At 42.4% G+C, this 13,319-nt stretch overlaps 1 protein-coding gene across 5 annotated transcripts in view; it reads left to right on the top strand.

The window, feature by feature from the left end:
* The window catches only part of LOC118397035 (beta-1,3-glucosyltransferase-like), a 149,831-nt gene that overhangs the window by 12,810 nt on the left and 123,702 nt on the right, over positions 1-13,319 (top strand). For 4 of the 5 annotated variants that reach the window (XM_052467098.1, XM_052467097.1, XM_052467101.1 and 1 more), the window contains one exon: positions 7,399-7,433. In XM_052467098.1, the coding sequence (XP_052323058.1) occupies positions 7,399-7,433 (35 nt within the window). Of the gene's footprint in view, positions 1-4,973; positions 5,119-5,544; positions 5,688-7,398; positions 7,434-13,319 lie in introns of those variants that run through there. The other variant, XM_052467099.1, reaches the window with a different exon arrangement.

Genomic DNA, 13,319 nt, shown 5'->3' with positions numbered 1-13,319 from the left:
CGGGAACTGTACTTCCTCAGTGGTAGGGAGGCGAGCAGGCCAGAGGTGGATGAACGCAGTGCCCTTGTTTGGGTGTAGGGCCTGATCAGAGCCTGGAGGTACTGAGGTGCCGTTCCCCTCACAGCTCCGTAGGCAAGCACCATGGTCTTGTAGCGGATGCGAGCTTCAACTGGAAGCCAGTGGAGAGAGCGGAGGAGCGGGGTGACGTGAGAGAACTTGGGAAGGTTGAACACCAGACGGGCTGCGGCGTTCTGGATGAGTTGTAGGGGTTTAATGGCACAGGCAGGGAGCCCAGCCAACAGCGAGTTGCAGTAATCCAGACGGGAGATGACAAGTGCCTGGATTAGGACCTGCGCCGCTTCCTGTGTGAGGCAGGGTCGTACTCTGCGGATGTTGTAGAGCGTGAACCTACAGGAACGGGCCACCGCCTTGATGTTAGTTGAGAACGACAGGGTGTTGTCCAGGATCACGCCAAGGTTCTTAGCGCTCTGGGAGGAGGACACAATGGAGCAACCATCCCAGCTCTGCAGATGTTGCTGCAAAGAGACAGAATCATTTGTTTTCGTACTGTCCTTATGTAGCTTTTCTACTGAAGAAAGATACCTAGGGTCCCTGCTCATCTGGGTGAACGTGTCTTAGGCATGCTGCAAGGAGGCATGAGGACTGCATATATGGCCAGGGCAATACATTGCAATGTCCGTACTGTGAGATGCCTTAAACAGCGCTACAGGGAGACAGGACAGACAGCTGATCGTCCTCACAGTGGCAGACCACTTGTAACAACCTCTGCACAGGATCGGTACATCCGAACATCACACCTGCGGGACAGGTACAGGATGACAACAACAACTGCCCGAGTTACACCTGGAACGCAAAATCCCTTCATCAGTACTCAGACTCCGCAATAGGCTGAGAGAGGCTGGACTGAGGGCTTGTAGGCCTGTTGTAAGGCAGGTCCTCACCAGACATCACTGGCAACAACGTCACCTATGGGCACAAACACACCGTCGCTGGACCAGACAGGACTGGCAAAAAGTGCTCTTCATTGACAAATCGTGGAATTGTCTCACCAGGGGTGATGGTCGGATTTGCGTTTATCGTACTTTGGAGCAGGATCGATTTAGAGGTGGAAAGTCTGTCATGTTCTGGGTCGGTGTGTCACAGCATCATTGGACTGAGCTTGTTGTCATTGCAGGCAATCTCAATGCTGTGCGTTACAGGGAAGACCTCCGTCATGTGGTACCCTTCCTGCAGGCTCATCCTGACATGACCCTTCAGCAGGACAATGCCTCCAGTCATACTGCTTGTTCTGTCAGTGATTTCCTGCAAGACCGGAATGTCAGTATTCTGCCATGGGCAGCGAAGAGCTCGGATCTCAATCCCATTGAGCACATCAGGGACCTGTTGGATCTGAGGGCTAGGGCCATTCCCCCCAGAAATGTCCGGGAACTTGAAGGTGCGTTGGTGGAAGAGTGGGGTAAAATCTCACTGCAAGAACTGGTCCAAATCTGGTGCAGTCCATGAGGAGGAGATGCACTGCAGTACTTAATGCAGCTGGTGGCCACACCAGATACTGACTGTTACTTTGGACTTTGACCCCCCCCCCTTTGTTCATGGACACATTATTCCATTTCTGTTAGTTACATGTTTGTGGAACTTGTTCAGTTTATGTCTCAGTTGTTGAATCTTGTTACGTTCATACAAATATTTCCACATGTTACGTTGGCTGAAAATAAATGCAGTTGACAGTGAGAGGACATTTATTTTTTAAATGGGGGGATTGAAAATTATGCAGACAATTACATTTATGAAAGCCACAATCTATATGCCTATAGAGAGAATCAGCCAACTCACACAAGTACATCCCCATAAAAGGACCCGTCAATCAAAGCTACCAGCGTATGTCAGACATGACAGAACATTTTTACTCCTCTACTTAAAACGTATAAAGAAACCAATGCTTACCTTAGACTTTCCAAAAGTAGGCTATACGATGACAAGTATGAAGTGGAGAGAGGGCTATGCGATAGTATGAAGATGAAATTGATAATTAAAATAGAAACAAATACACGCAACATGTCAATGACAGCTGTGACGTCACTGGCGGTTGAGTAGTCTATAAATAAATAAAATATCCTGTAGCTTTTAAAAAATTCTAACATTTGTAAAAAAACACAAAAAAAAACATTAATATATATTGAATAGCTAATTATTCAACCCCCTGAGTAAGTACATTTGGCAGTGATTACAGGTGTGAGTCTTTCTGGGTAAGTCTCTAAGAGCTTTCCAAACCTGGATTGTACAATAATTTCCCCATTATTCTTTTCAAATTCTTCAAGCTCTGTCAAGTTGGTTGTTGATTTTCAAGCAAATTTAAGCCAAAACTAACTCGGCCACTCAGGAACATTCACTGTCTTCTTGGTAAGCAACTCCAGTGTAAATTTGGCCTTGTGTTTTAGGTTATTGTCATGCTGAAAGGTGAATTAATCTCCCAGTGTCTGGTGGAAAGCAGACTGAAGCAGGTTTTCCTGCTCCTATCATCTATTGATTCAAACATGCTCTTAAACTTTCCTGACTGGCCATAGAGGACACCTAACTGATGGACCCAAGAAAGGGAATCCCGGATCAGTGGGGAGGCTGAGCAGCCTAGAGGGCTAATGCCTGCTGCCTCCTCACAATTGCCTCTGTGTATTTTCCTGCCATGTTTGAGGCACCATCGTAACTCTGCCCACATAAGCCAGACATGGGAAAATTGAGCCTCAACAACACATCAGTTGCCATTTTCGCAATTCCCTCGCCTGTTGTCTCCGACACCCTGTATAGCCCAATAAACTCCTCCTGAGGGACACGGTCATGGTCAACATAACGCAGACAGACACTCTCCTGTTCAGCACCAGAGACATCTTGAGTACCATCAACAATTACTGAAAATTGTACAATCGGAGGAGACCTCATCTCAGCTGCAATGCCTTGAATTACTGTATTGGCCACGATGTTCAGAATTTCATTCTGTGCTTTGGGGCCTGTGTACATTGTGGTACGCTCTGATAACCACTTCAGTAAAATGGGATTATCCTCTTCTGCCCTAAGTTTCAAAAGCTGGTATAAATTCCCACTGTCATCCGTGTGGTCTCTAAAGGCTTGTACCTGTCTTGCTACGTGCCGCACCAAACTTACAATTTTCACCTTGCGTCCTCTTGCTGTTTACCCCACGCTCTAGATAACTGGGCACTGATTGGATTTGTTGGTGTGCTGTTACAGTTACAAAGTGACAGTGGGTTTGACAGTTTTGATGTGCTGTGAATTTCTCAATGGCTTTTCTCCAGTTCCTAAATCCTGCACCAATGAAGGCAGCATCCGCTCTTTGGCCAAAAGATGGCTGGCTTGAAAACCCTTGGCTACAGTGAACACAACACTCCTTTTATTGATGGATTATAATGTAGCCAGGGGAAATCGCCAAACCATCTCTCTTGAAACATAAATTGTGGGTGTGGCTGATATGGTTTTGTGCCATCACTGAGGTAACTGGACAATGCTGTGCCACTGTCCCCTATACTGGTGCTGCTTGCAACAAGGTTGACACCTGGTCCTGCCGTGGCTGTGACACTGTCCTCTGAAGTCTCTCTCCCTGGCTCTTTCACCACCCTCACTGACTCAGTCTGTCTCCTAGAAAATAAATGAGGTGTTTGCCATATTCTTAACTACCGGTACCCAAAATGACACAATTAATCACAACAGCAATATCATTGTCTTAAACTAATGTTGGTTCAGTCACCAGTTTAAGTTGAGAGTCGGGGTATCCATGGCATTGTCCAATTATGTCCCTATTTTGCAAGTCTAAAAAAGAGGGAACCTTTCATAATGTTGTCAAACAAAGACTCAACAAACTTACCTGAGACTCCCTGTCCCTGCCAGTCTGTCCCTGCCAGTCTGTTCCCAGCTCTGCTGTCTGTGTGCCATCTGTTGCCTGCTCTGCCTAATGACATCATTATGAAACATTCCCATTAGCATTTCACTTCTTTCTTATGAACATTTAATCAACTAGTCTTTGAGATATCAGGCTACTAGGGTTCTTACTTTTCATTTTGGTGTACTGAAAAATTCTCTCGTCTCTTTTTTTCTGCCATTTTTCAACCTTGCTGGCTGGCTGGCTACACACACACACACACACACACACACACACACACACACACACACACACACACACACACACACACACACACACACACACACACACACACACACACACACACACACACACACACACACACACACACACACACACACACACACACACACACACACACACACACACACACACACACACACACACACACACACACACACACACACACACACACACACACACACACACACACACACACACACACACACACACACACACACACACACACACACACACACACACACACACACACACACACACACACACACACACACACACACACACACACACACACACACACACACACACACACACACACACGTACACACAGACACATACAGTGTGCAGGTTATTTACAGTATGAGATGGGCTTCGATCTACCAGGTAGCTAGCTAATCAGCAAGCAAATGTGAAGGATTGCAGTGACAAGGATTTACAGCTGTATATGAGTTCACCATTTACACGACGTATGCTGAAACCTCTTGCAATTTTAATATAGTTTAATATAGTTTATGTTTTCGTTTTATATTGGCTCCCACAATATCTGAATTTGCAGAGCTAGCGAGCACAAATTCCGTTACTGTGGTGTTCGCTATAATCTTTGCTATATTTGTTGTCTTAAGGGGGGAAGGTGATACGAGCTTTGGTTTTTCCATTTATATTTTGAGGTTGGACGTTAGCAAGTTGAGCACACCGATTGGTGTCACCTCGTTAGTCAGTATATGTTACACCTGTGCTGCCTTGTCATCTCATATGTCAGAAGGTGTTTCACTTGTGCCGGCACAGGTGAGATTTAAAATTGGCTGGCTCAGTGCTTCAATTGGTTTGAGTGATGTGGAGGGTTAACACCTTAAGTTGGTTCTCCTTTATTGGTTCTTCCCTGTTTTCATTTTGCTCCACATTTTTTGGTTTGCTTCCTGTCTTTTAAGTTTGTGAGTTTTAATTTTGTTTGCCTTCTCTTGGGCCCTTAATGTGGGTGTCTTTTAGGTCCTAGTTGTTGTTGCTAGTGGACACCCCCATGAGTGTCTTTCAGAAGCCCTCCTAGAACTGCACGTGTTTTGTTTGTTGTTGGTGACTCTTTGTTAGTCCCCGCCCTTCTGTTTGAGTGACAATTTTCTGTTTCTTGCTTGGAAATGTAACAAGGATAAAAAAAAATGGCTTTCTTATCTGAGCACTTCAGGTGTTTTCAATAAGAAACTTAAATGTTTGTTTTCCATGTCCTATTTTTATTTTCCATGCCCTAATGACCATCTGAGAGTTACTGGAGAATTTACAACTTTTTGTGAGAACATAGTATATGGGATTGATTTTAAGAAATGTAGCTTCATTCATTTGATTATTATTGTTTCTTTTCCAAGAAAAACAAAACTGGCGCTGTACAACGTGACTGGCCCAACTGGAGATTCAGTGAAAATAATAATCTCATTGATTTACCAAGACCAGTCCCCATGCTTGTCTCCGAGCAGTGTGAAACGGTGCTGAAATAGTTGACCACACGCGGGTAGGCTATTGCTTCAAATCATATTATAACAATTGGATGACTGGGTGTTCCAGTAAGCAACTATTTGTTGCCTTCATTAGCCTACTTTATTCCAATATTTCTGTCATTCAGTGATATTTATTCCCATAATAATTCATTATGGATCCAGATGTGGTTAGAAAACAATGCATTTGGTTAACTCGGTAAGGGTATATTGTCCTACTGATAGGCCATTGAGATTGGATAGAATGATATAATTGTTCAACAAGCGTTTTTGTACTCAAATTCGTATTTCATGAATCTTGGCTCAACAATTCTGTATAATTCACCATATTACAATACATTTGCTCCATTACAATTAGCTGCCATGTCTTTAACATGAAACAATAACGTGGTGCACCATAATTTGCAAATTTCCTCATTATTCAATTGAGGAATGAATCTTTAGTAGTTGTAGGTAGAAACGATTGACTCTTTCTCAGTGTACATAATGTGTGGGCTGGTTGATGAAATTAATCTCCTGTGTGGCTCAGTTGGTAAGAAGATGTCACTAGCAATGCCGAGGTTGCGTTTCTATTGCCACAGATACACATACTCTAAAAATACATATTCCAAAAAAATGTAAGCAATAAGGCACGCGTTGGTGTGGTATGCAGCCAGGGATGTTCTTAGGCACAACGCAACGCCAATCAGCATTCCGAGCTCGAACCACTGTTTATAATATGGAATCTACAACACAGATGTGGAAAATGTTTAGAGGTGTTAAGTACATATAAAGTATAAGCCAGGCCTGGGAAATTCCAGTCCTCGGGGGCCTGATTGGTCTTACACTTTCCCCCCATCCCTAGCAAACACACCTGACTAATTGCATTTGTAAGTGAAGTTCATGATTTGGTGATTATTGGAGCTTTGTTTGTTTACTGGGACTGGGGGAAAAGTGTGACACGAATCAGGCCCCTGAGGACTGGAGTTGCCCAGGCCTGTGCTAGGCAGTAGTATATTCATAAGGCTATATTCTGTGTCCTGGCCTAATCCTCAGATTAGGGCTCCGGCTTCTTAATCAACACCTCTCTCTTTATCTCTCTCTCTCTGTGTTTGAGCCTCGGAAGGCTATTTTACACAATACGGGAAATGTGACTCTTCAGCTCTATCTTGTAATTGCATGTAGATATGAAGCTGTTAGAAGCCCCAACACACACACACGCAGCCAGCCAATGTAGAATTGACTAGTATAGAAATATATTCTCCTAACTGCTGTTTTGATCCTCAGTATTGATTTGGAATCCTCATGTGAAGGCCCCCTTTTGCCTTGAATCGATAGAGTTAAAATTGGATATAGGCTTCCCATGGTCTAATTGCAAACTTTCATAGATGAATGGTGGTGCACACAGACTGCGTACTATCAGAAACAAACACAGACACACACAGGAAAGAGCTTCCTTCCTGAGGGTCTGTTAAATCTCCTGGTAACTAACCTTTCTGCTATGATGGGCCCCAATGATGTTTCATTAGGCAGGTTCCTCTATACTGATTAGAGTCGTGACTATAAATCCCTCGGGACAATATATATCTTTGGTGCACATTTCTGACAACCAGTCTAAATGGTTTGACTTGCCTAGTTAAAGGTTAAATAAAATAAATAAACAATTCATTGTCAGGCTTTCAGTGATTTCAGTGTCTCATTTCGATTTATCATTTCTTTTTCTCCCCTTTTCTCCCTCATTCTTTGAAGTTCCTGCCAACATTGCCACCAGCAGCTCAAGACAGGTAAGGATACTTTTTTTGGTTAATTGCGTCATGGTGTCACAATTATGCAAATTTCACTCAGATTTAATTTGGGTGCCTGTTACTAATTTGGGCTGATTGGTATGCTTCTCATATTTCTACCCGGTTCCCTCATCAACCCCTATTAAAGGTTTTGATTTCTTAAGCAACCTCAATCAAACCCAAAGATGTTCTCTTCTCTATCAACCCCTTGATCAATGTTCTCCTGGTCAAATCACCGCTATCACTACAAATCCATACTCTTTTTATCTCTTATTTTTCTCGCCCTCAAATAGTGGATCCTTTACTGTTGCTCTTGCTGTTATTTTCCTTTTTTTGTTTTCAATCAGTCCTGTGTACTCGCCTCTCAATAAATAATGAGGGTGTTCAGTCACTATAATTGTTATCAGTGTGAGGGGAACTCTGACAGAAGCGCTTGTGGCTGAGCTGCTTAGCTTCACACTGTCCCCGAAATTCTCTTTGTTTACCTTTGTCAGCAGTTTCTGCCTCCCCCGTTCTCCGCCTCGCCATTTTGTCCTCCCCCATCTACGTTCACAGTTTTATATCATATTTTTTTTATTGAACTTTTATCAGTTTAAAACGGTGCCAGGCAGAGGGAAAAAATCACAAGGTGTAAAAAACTAGAGTGGAGGGTTGTCTCTTGTTTGCATTTGTCAATGCGCTCGAGCTGCAGTCACAGCCAGCAGACTTTCACCACTGGTTTAAGCTTCAAAGGATCTTTATTTGACTCCAAACTTTGTTTGCTTTGAGAATCCATTTCACTAACCACAAAAATTATTTTTATGTGAGTAAAGTCCTACCTTATTAAACACAATCACGACAGCTGGGATGGAAACAGGAAGTTTCGGGACAATTTGATAAATTCCAACAGATAATTTGTTTGTTCGACATGGTGGGATCGTTTTATGTCTGTAAAGTTAATTATGGAAGAAATGAAGGTGGAAACACCTTTATGCGCAAAAATGTATATACTGAACAAATAATATAAGTGCTACATGCAACAATTCCACGAATTACAGATCCTTGTGACATGGGGCCGTGCATTATCATGCTGAAACGTAAGGTATATAGCGGCGAATGAATGGCACGACAATGGGCCTCAGGATCTCGTCACGTATCTCTGTGCATTCAAATTGCCATTAAAAAAAGGCAATTGTGTTCGTTGTCCGTAGCTTTTGCCTGCCCATACCATAACCCCATCGCCACCATGGGGCACTCTGTTCACAGTGTTGACATCAGTAAACCTCTCGCCCCCACACGACCCCATACATTTGGTTTGCGGTTGTGAGGCTGGTACTGAAAATTATCTAAAATGACGTTGGAGGCAGTTTATGGTGGAGAAATTAACATTCAATTCTCTGCCACCATCTCTGGTGGACATTCCTGCAGTCAGCATGCCGGTTGCACACTCCCTCAAAACATTGGCATTGTGTTGTGTGACAAAAGTGGTCTTTTATTGTCCCCTGCAAAAGGTGCACCTGTGTAATGATCATGCTGTTTAATCAGCTTCGTGATATGCCACATGCTGTCAGGTGGATTGATTATCTTGGTATAGGGAGAATTAAAAAATATATATTTCACCTTTATTTAACCAGGTAGGCCAGTTGAGAACAAGTTCTCATTTACAACTGCGACCTGGCCAAGATAAAGCAAAGCAGTGCGACACCAACAACAGAGAGTTACACATGAAATAAACAAACGTACAGTCAATAACACAATAGAAACAGTCTATACAGTGTGTACAAATGACGTAAGGAGGTAAGGCAATAAATTGGCTATAGTAGCGAAGTAATTAAAATTGAGCAAATTAACACTGGAGTGATAGATGTGCAGATGATGATGTGCAAGTAGAAATATTGGTGTGCAAAAGAGAAGAAAAGTAAATAAAAACAATATGGGGATTAGGTAGGTTGATTGGATGGGCTATTTACAGATGGGCTGTGTACTGTACAGCTGCTCTGACAGCTGATGCTTAAAGTTAGTGAGGGAGATATGTCGCCAACTTCACCGATTTTTGCAATTTGTTCTCGTCAATGGCAGCAGAGAACCGGAAAGAAAGGTGTCAAAGGAGGTGTTTGCTTTGGGGATGACCAGTGAAATATACCTGCTGGAGCGTGTGCTTTGGGTGGGTGTTGTTAAGGTGAGATAAGCTGAGATAAGCTGAGATAAGGCGGAGCTTTAGCTAGCAAAGACTTATAGATGACCTGGAGCCGGTGGGTCTGGCGATGAATATGTAGCGAGGGCCAGCCGACGAGAGCATACAGGTCGCAGTGGTGGGTGCTATATGGGGCTTTGGTGACAAAACAGATGGCACTGTGATAGACTGCATCCAGCTTGCTGAGTAGAGTGTTGGAGGCCATTCTGTAAATTATATCGCCAAAGTCGAGGATCGGTAGGATAGTCAGTTTTACGAGAGTAAGTTTGGCAGCATGAGTGAAGGAGGCTTTTTTTGCGAAATTAATTTTAATTTTGGGTTGGAGATGTTTAATATGAGTCTGTAAGGAGACACCTGGGTATTTACAGTGCCTTGCGAAAGTATTCGGCCCCCTTGAACTTTGCGACCTTTTGCCACGTTTCAGGCTTCAAACATAAAGATATAAAACTGTATTTTTTTGTGAAGAATCAACAACAAGTGGGACACAATCATGAAGTGGAACGACATTTACTGGATATTTCAAACTTTTTTAACAAATCAAAAACTGAAAAATTGGGCGTGCAAAATTATTCAGCCCCCTTAAGTTAATACTTTGTAGCGCCACCTTTTGCTGCGATTACAGCTGTAAGTCGCTTGGGGTATGTCTCTATCGGTTTTGCACATCGAGAGACTGAGATTTTTTCCCATTCCTCCTTGCAAAACAGCTCGAGCTCAGTGAGGTTGGATGGAGAGCATTTGTGAACAGCAGTTTTCAGTTCTTTTCACAGATTCTCGATTGGATTCAGGTCTGGACTTTGACTTGGCCATTCTAACACCGAAATATGTTTATTTTTGAACCATTCCATTGTAGATTTTGCTTTATGTTTTGGATCATTGTCTTGTTGGAAGACAAATCTCTGTCCCAGTCTCAGGTCTTTTGCAGACTCCATCAGGTTTTCTTCCAGAATGGTCCTGTATTTGGCTCCATCCATCTTCCCATCAATTTTAACCATCTTCCCTGTCCCTGCTGAAGAAAAGCAGGCCCAAACCATGATGCTGCCACCACCATGTTTGACGGTGGGGATGATGTGTTCAGGGTGATGAGCTGTGTTGCTTTTACGCCAAACATAACGTTTTGCATTGTTGCCAAAAAGTTCAATTTTGGTTTCATCTGACCAGAGCACCTTCTTCCACATGTTTGGTGTGTCTCCCAGGTGGCTTGTGGCAAGCTTTAAACGACACTTTTTATGGATATCTTTAAGAAATGGCTTTCTTCTTGCCACTCTTCCATAAAGGCCAGATTTGTGCAATATACGACTGATTGTTGTCCTATGGACAGAGTGTCCCACCTCAGCTGTAGATCTCTGCAGTTCATCCAGAGTGATCATGGGCCTCTTGGCTGCATCTCTGATCAGTCTTCTCCTTGTATGAGCTGAAAGTTTAGAGGGACGGCCAGGTCTTGGTAGATTTGCAGTGGTCTGATACTCCTTCCATTTCAATATTATCGCTTGCACAGTGCTCCTTGGGATGTTTAAAGCTTGGGAAATCTTTTTGTATCCAAATCCGGCTTTAAACTTCTTCACAACAGTATCTCGGACCTGCCTGGTGTGTTCCTTGTTCTTCATGATGCTCTCTGCGCTTTTAACGGACCTCTGAGACTATCACAGTGCAAGTGCATTTATACGGAGACTTGATTACACACAGGTGGATTGTATTTATCATCATTAGTCATTTAGGTCAACATTGGATCATTCAGAGATCCTCATTGAACTTCTGGAGAGTTTGCTGCACTGAAAGTAAAGGGGCTGAATAATTTTGCACGCCCAATTTTTCAGTTTTTGATTTGTTAAAAACGTTTGGAATATCCAATAAATGTCGTTCCACTTCATGATTGTGTCCCACTTGTTGTTGATTCTTCACAAAAAAATACAGTTTTATATCTTTATGTTTGAAGCCTGAAATGTGGCAAACGGTCGCAAAGTTCAAGGGGGCCGAATACTTTCGCAAGGCACTGTATAGTTGTCCACATATTCTAAGTCAGAACCGTCCAGAGTACTGATGCTAGTCAGGCGGGCGGGTGCGGGCAGCGATCGATTGAAAAGCATCCATTTAGTTTTATTAGCTTTTAAGAGCAGTTGGAGGCCACGGAAGGAGTGTTATATGGCATTGAAGCTCGTTTGGAGGTTTGTTAACAAGGTGTCCAAAGAAGGACCAGATGTATACAGAATGGTGTCCTCTGCGTAGAGGTGGATCAGGGAATCACCCGCAGCAAGAGCGACATCGTTGATATATACAGAGAAAAGAGTCGGCCCGATAATTGAACCCTGTGATACCCCCATAGAGACTGCCAGAGGTCCGGAGAACAGGCCCTCCGATTTGACACACTGAACTCTATCTGAGTTCATGTCACTCTGAGTTCATGTTCAATTCCCACTAACAGGAATGTAAACAAATTTGTGCACAACATTTGAGAACAATAAGCTTTTTGTGCGTATGCAACATTTCTGGGATCTTTTATTTAAAGTCATGAAACATGGGTTCATTTTTGTTCAGCATAATAATCATTATATCAAATAAACTTGAAGTTGTGCGATGATGTGGTGTGTGGTCCTCCCGCTACGACTTGGAAAGCATGCAGTTTATTAGGCTATAAGGCAAATAAGTTATGAGGATCTTCACAGGGTGATGAGCTTGATGCTGCTTTCCAAAAAAAATATTAAGGCTCTTATTCTGGTGACATGATGATTGATGTTGGACTGCCATTTGACAAATAAAAATATCCTCTCTTATCCATAATAATCTCATCATGTAACTAGACTAGTTTACCTGCACTGTATCTGCGAGTTGTTGGCTAGAGCGCAAGTTCCCAAGACCAGAGTAGGCACAGTTTTGTGACAAAACTATCGGTATAATTGAAAATGTGATGGAAACACATTAAACTTTAGATCTTTATTTGAAACATATGAACATCTTATTTTATGTGCACTACGTGCTATCGTACTTAATTACTTAATTATTATTTTACTATAGTAAAATACTTATTTTCCACCATAATTTGCAAATAAATTAATAAAAAATCCGACAATGTGATTTTCTGGATTTTTTTCCCTCATTTTGTCTTTCATAGTTGAAGTGTACCTATGATGAAAATTACAGGCCTCTCTCATCTTTTTAAGTTGGAGAACTTGCACAATTGGTGGCTGACTAAATACTTTTTTGCCCAACTGTATATCTCACTAGGGCAGGGTTTTTCAATCTAAATATATCCACTAGTTCTAATGTATCAATGATCTTTGTGATCCCCTTCAGTGCTTGAGGGTGATTTCCTTCACGATCCATTGAGGTGCTTAAAACCGCATTATCATCTCCCACCATAATAATAAATTCATACGTTGCTTGTGAGCTCAATAGATTATTATATATATTTTAGAAGTGTGGATCATCATTATTTGGCCCATATAGATTAATTAGCCAGATCCTTTTTTGGGCCAATAGCATATTTCAAAGGATCCTTCTTCCTTGAGGATCTGTTTTCATTTTGCACAATTAGATCAAAATTGTTGTTAATTAATATAATCACTCCTTTTGAGTTTCTTTGCCCATGACAAAATCATTTCTCCCTCCCAGTCCTTTTCCCACCCAACCTCATCTATATTTGTAAAATGCGACATGATGATTAAGTGTCCATATAGGTGTACTATAATATTTGCCCTGTTAAGCATACTGTAGCTGCA

This window comes from Oncorhynchus keta, chromosome 18, assembly GCF_023373465.1.
Source record: "Oncorhynchus keta strain PuntledgeMale-10-30-2019 chromosome 18, Oket_V2, whole genome shotgun sequence".
Lineage (NCBI taxonomy): Eukaryota > Metazoa > Chordata > Actinopteri > Salmoniformes > Salmonidae > Oncorhynchus > Oncorhynchus keta.
The sequence above is the reverse complement of the archived record's forward strand: the minus strand, read 5'-3'. Positions and strand labels throughout refer to the sequence as shown.